This window comes from Sinocyclocheilus anshuiensis, unplaced genomic scaffold (genome assembly GCF_001515605.1).
Source record: "Sinocyclocheilus anshuiensis isolate Anshui unplaced genomic scaffold, SAMN03320099.WGS_v1.1 scaffold2069, whole genome shotgun sequence".
Lineage (NCBI taxonomy): Eukaryota > Metazoa > Chordata > Actinopteri > Cypriniformes > Cyprinidae > Sinocyclocheilus > Sinocyclocheilus anshuiensis.
Window position 1 is genome coordinate 237,915 of NW_015548678.1, and position 5,752 is coordinate 243,666.

Genomic DNA, 5,752 nt, shown 5'->3' on the forward strand with positions numbered 1-5,752 from the left:
GGAGAATGCCGGCTGTTCTGACTCACAGCCTGTAAGTACGTTTTCATATTTAAAGAATTTGCCACTGATGATTCAACGATCGCGAGAGAACCTTAAACCGCATAAACACATTTCATTACACCAAATACACAAAATAATGTTCTTTTTTGCAACGTCATATGATCCCTTTAAAACATTGTAAGACTTTTTAAGGCCTTTTATTAGGAAAATGTTATTTAAGACATTTTAAGACTTTTAAAGGACCCACGGACACCCTGTAATATACATATACATACACACACACACACACACACACATATATACATATATATATATCCACAGAATTAGACATTAATGTCTGTGTGTTGAGTTATTTTGAGGGGACAGCAAATTTACACTGTTATACAAGCTGTACACTCACTACTTTACATTGTAGCAAAGTGTCATTTCTTCAGTGTTGTCACATGAAAAGATATAATAAAATATTTACAAAAATGTGAGGGGTGTACTCACTTCTGTGAGATACTGTATATCGAACAAAGAAATATCCATGACATTTCCGTGACCTTTTAGGATCTTATTAATTTCCATGGCTTTTCCAAGTCTGCAAATTACACTTATGAAATTTGTTCATGTTTGGAGGCCTCGTGCCTCTGGCCTAATCACAGCCATGCTGATATAGAGCTGGTATCACTCTCGTACTCGAGTGATATTGCTCATATTATATATATATATATATATATATAGAACAAAGAAATAGCCATGACATTTCCGTGACCTTTTAGGATCTTATTAATTTCCATGACTTTTCCAGGTCTGCAAATTACACTTATGAAATTTGTTCATGTTTGGAGGTTTTCCAGGACTGTAGGAACCTGTGTATCTCTCACTCAGTATCTGGCTCCAAAATTAGGCCTATCTAGTTTTTTAAATATATTTGTATCTCTGAATCTCTCACTCTCCTACCCGCTGTAGCTCCATTTTCTGGGCGTTAAGTTGTTCCTGTTGTCTCTCCAGCTCCTCCCGCTGTTTCATCAGGTCATTTGTCCTCAGGTTCAGGTCTTGCTCCTCTCGAGCAAGATGCTCCTCAAACTCTCTCAACTCTTCTTCAGTGTAGATTGGATTCTGTTCCAGAGTCTCGAGAGGAAGCAGACAAAGGACATTTTTACATAAAGAAAACAATTTTATGAAATGTACACTACTGTTAGTGTTTTTGAAAGAAGTCTCTTATGCTTACCAATTCTGTATTTATTTGGTCAAAACTACAGTTAAAACAGTAATATTGTGAAATATTATTACAATAATATAATGTAATTTATTCCTAATGGTAAAGCTGAATTTTCAGCAGCCATTACTTCAGTCTTGAGTATCACATGATCTTGAATGAAAAAAATCATTCCAATATGCTGATTTGCTGCTCAAGAAACATTTCTTATTATTATCAACATGTAAAACAGTAGTGCTGCTTGATATTTTTGTGAAAAACACAATACATTTTTTCATGATTCTTTGATGAACAGAACAGCATTTATTTGAAATGGAAATATTTTGCAACATTTTAAATGTCTTTACTGTCTCTCAATGAATTTAAGGTGTTCTTGCTAAATAAAATTATTTATTTATTTTAAAGGAAAGAAAAAATGTACTGTTCCCAAACTTTTGAACAGCACTGAACCTTTATTCTTAATGAAATGCAGTTGACAGATAGGGAAGACTTTGTTTCATGTTGACCCCAAAAGTAAAAAAAACATTACCTCCCATCCATCTGGCTCTAGAAATTCTTTTCTATTTGTGGCCATAATAAATTCATCTAGTGAAACAAGCCTGTCTCTGTTAGTGTCGACCTATGGACAAAACAAAAAAATGATTACTAGTGAACCATCTTTGAAATAATATCATTAGCACAAAGAAGAATTCAGTCCCCTGCTATGATGCTCCCACCTCATTCATCACATGTTCTCTCATGCGAAGTCTCTCCTCCTCCATTTCCATCATGTCATCCTCTTCATGTGTGGGATCATAGACTTTCTCTAGCTGAACATGGTGGACACAAGCATCAGATTTAGCACCCCATAAAAATCCTCAAAGTACTCTATTATGATAGCTCTGAATGGAAAGGTTATTAAGGGGAACCTCTTTGGTAAACAGTGCCTCGAGCTCTTGCTCATCAAAGTAGCCATCTCCATTAGTGTCTGTAAAAGCAAACAGATGTCACAGTCGTGCTGTGATATAATCTAAGTGTTCAGAACAGAGCTGCTCAATGATCTCACCATGTAGGTTGAAGAATGTCTTTGGGTCAAAATCGTTGGGATCCAAACCATCAGCTTCCTCCCAGACCTCTTTCAATTGGTCTTGACTGCCCTATTTACACACATACAGACCAAATCTATGCATTGCTTGTTGATTGGATGGAGACAGATCTGAATTTGAGCTTGCAATCGATTGGAAGAAAGGGACGGGGTTTACACGGACGAAATGATTGGAGAAGTCAGACATATGGTCAATTAAAAAAACAAAAGAAGAATGAATTGAGTGAGTGACGTGACATGTGGCCAAGTATGGTTACCCATACTCAGAATTAGTGCTCTGCATTGGTTACGAGTCCGACTCTCTAACCATTAGGCCACGACTTAATTGCTCAATATCACAATTTAGCTTTTTTGATTTTTATAATAGTTCAGGGAATGTATCTTTAGCTTACAGGGTGATTGATTTTGGGATGGTCTGCATGTTTCTTCTTTATCTCTTCAAAGTGTTCCTCCTCTTTTTTGCGCGCATCCTCATCCAGTGTTTTAAGATGTTTCCTCCGATCGTGTTCCTTCGCCATCTCGTACCTCTTGAAGTCTTCATGTCTTTCCTTGTCGAAGTTTTCCAGGTCATTAGTGGCCTCAATTTGACAAAATTAGGAAACAAAAAGAGAGGAAAATGTAAATGTGTGGAGACCAATAGATCTTTATATACTGTAGATCTCCAGCCAGCATTGGAGAATAATATTGAATTGCACTTGGTGAATAATACAAGCTAAGACTGTTGACCCTCACTGATGACAGTGATGTGTGCAAATCAAAGATGAAAAGAATCAGATACGTTTTTGCTTTGAATTTAATTTTGGGCACTTAAAGCAACTGTTTTTAAGTTGTTTACCTTTATGTCAGTTTCAAAATCATTCTGACTTATAATAAGGTGAATGGCTTCTGTTTCTTTCCCTTGCTCCACCCAAACATCTGTTCTGGGACTATGTAAGTTTGGTGAACGGGTACAAAATTTCACAAAAAGGGCAGATTGGTTTACGGCAGCAACAAATGCATCTGTGCAGCTATCCATTGCAATTATGACAGTGATATAGCTCCAAAGTTGCAAAAGTACACAAAACTATGTACAAAAAGTAATTGTTTCATCTATGTTGTGACAAATGTGGCATTTTTTATTTACATTTGTACATTTAAATATGTCACATATTTACATTACACATTACATTTACATTTATGAATTTTATCCAAAGCGACACTGCATTCAGGGTGTACATATTCAGAGTTCTGGCATGAAACTCTAGATGGCGCAGTCCGATAGGTCTAACTCAATCTGACCTAATGACATCATCACATGGCACAGCTGATTGGTTCTCTCCTGTATCGGTAGCCAATGAGCTCGCTGCTCAACATTCAAATATATGATTAGTGCTTGCAGTAGCAGTTGCAGCATGCTTCAGAAACCCTTCACCTCCCCCAGCTCCACCTGTATAGATCTGCTACGAGGGGATTCATGTATGCTACATAGGGTTATTTCATGTGTTATATTTGCAGCAGCAATATTTCTTACATGCTCACAGCAGCATGTTGTGGATGTATTGGCAGTAGCAAGTCTCGGTACTTGCTCTGCTGCAGCAGCAGCGTAGCAGATCTATTCCGCCAAGACCAAATACATTAACATTGTCATGTACATTACCATGCCAATCCCTCCGAGAGTTTTCATGACAGAAATGATCAATTCCTTCATTCCCTAGGAATGGAATCCATGACATTGGTGTTGCTAGCACCATGCTCTACACTTTGAGCAACAGGGATAAAATTATAAGGTTTTTATGACAGGTACAGTTACACAGAGACAAAATTACCTGCATTTTAATCACAAATACGCTAGGAGAAACAGCTAAATCAATAAATTCCCATAGTCATAGTGCAATATAATAAGGAAATAAATATTTATGGCCAGTACATTTCACCTACCAAAATAAAGTTGCCCTGAACGTAAATGTGTGAACACTGTGAGTGTAGAATAAAACAAATAGGAAGTCAGATATGGAGCCTACCGATTTAATGAGGCGATCCAAATCTTCCACTTCGAATGTATGTGGATTCATGTGATTCAGATGTTCAAACTGTTTCAGAAGTGCCTGGTGGTCCACTGTCATACCTTTATGGAAATTAAGAGCATGTCATTTTTCATATACGTTTCTTGTCTTTGTAGCAGGCCAGAGTTACAGGTTTATAAAGTAAACTGTGATATGGGGAGTTTGATAAATGGCACTTTCAGATAAAACATTCTATATCCTCGCAAATCTGTGCTCTGTGAGCCAGGCGACCATAAATGAAACAAAGATGGTTGAGGACATTTTACAATATGCTCTAGTGCAAATGTGAGCCACAAAACAATAACAAAAGTAAAGTGCTGCCTGTGATACCTTTTTCTCCATTCATGTCTTGTTTGACTTTGATTAGGGTCCGCAGTCTGTTTACTTCTTGCCTCTTTAACTCATCAAGTTTAGTTCGCACATGATGGCTGACAAAGTCCAACTCTGTAGCCAGTTTCCCTAGCTGTTTTCACCACACAGAGAATGAGAGGTAAGCAATGGTGTTTAGATAATCCGATTAAGCCAGTCTGCAAAGTAGAATTGGGAAATAAAGTGGTGCAATACCTTGATGTCTTCCATGTCTGTGTTATGAAGTTTCTCTCTGAAATGTGGGTCCTTTTCCAGGAAATCAATAACCTCTCTGAGATATCGATCATAGTGCAATCCAGTGTCCTAAATGAATTTAAATTAGATGTACAGAGTGGAGTAAGGAAAAAACACTAGGGAGACTAAATCTTTTTTAACTTATGTGAACATTTGCAAAATGACTGAGCAATCAGAGTGTCTATGTAAGCTGAACACTCCTTATTATAAGGAGCACAGCTTATTATAAGCATCACATATGTAATGCCTGCTTACCAAACCTGTCTAAAGTGTTCACACTGCATATTAGAGAGAAGCGTCACACCCATTTTAACACTAGATTTGAACACTATTAGTATAAAGACATGTTTGTCATAAGTTGTTAAAAAAGTTTTTTTTTTTCCAAAAGAGAGAGAAAAAAAACATAATTAATCATATTAAATCATATTAAGACATTAAATCATATTACTTACTACACTTTTAGGTGGCTCCAGTTCCGCTACAGGAGGGCTCACTTTGGTCTTATCCACAGCAACTGGCAGTGCATCCAAACAAGCCCAGAGACACAATATGAAGAAGAAGTGTGATGGTCGCCACATCTGTGAGAGGACAAGAACATCACTACTGTCATTTCTGACATAGATGACTATCTAGATGGAATTACTGCATGTTTGAGATATGAAGATGTGTAAATGATCTATGAAGTATTATTATTAATTATTTATATATTATTTTATAATAGAATTGTATCTTAAATTATCCAGAACTTATTATTAATAAAATATATAATTTATTATTTGCTTTTATAATAATAATAATAATAATAATAATAATAATTAA

At 36.4% G+C, this 5,752-nt stretch overlaps 1 protein-coding gene across 4 annotated transcripts in view; it reads right to left on the reverse strand.

Moving 5' to 3' along the window:
- LOC107656849 (nucleobindin-2-like) overlaps positions 1-5,752 on the reverse strand; it is an 11,497-nt gene that overhangs the window by 4,951 nt on the left and 794 nt on the right. For all 4 annotated transcript variants that reach the window (XM_016444799.1, XM_016444798.1, XM_016444797.1 and 1 more), the window contains exons 2-11: positions 5,386-5,511; positions 4,895-5,002; positions 4,661-4,793; positions 4,289-4,392; positions 2,681-2,866; positions 2,250-2,340; positions 2,113-2,171; positions 1,921-2,013; positions 1,734-1,823; positions 946-1,116 (exon numbers count right to left, since the gene is read on the reverse strand). In XM_016444799.1, coding sequence (XP_016300285.1) covers positions 946-1,116; positions 1,734-1,823; positions 1,921-2,013; positions 2,113-2,171; positions 2,250-2,340; positions 2,681-2,866; positions 4,289-4,392; positions 4,661-4,793; positions 4,895-5,002; positions 5,386-5,511 — 1,161 coding nt within the window. The remainder of the gene's footprint in view (positions 1-945; positions 1,117-1,733; positions 1,824-1,920; positions 2,014-2,112; positions 2,172-2,249; positions 2,341-2,680; positions 2,867-4,288; positions 4,393-4,660; positions 4,794-4,894; positions 5,003-5,385; positions 5,512-5,752) is intronic.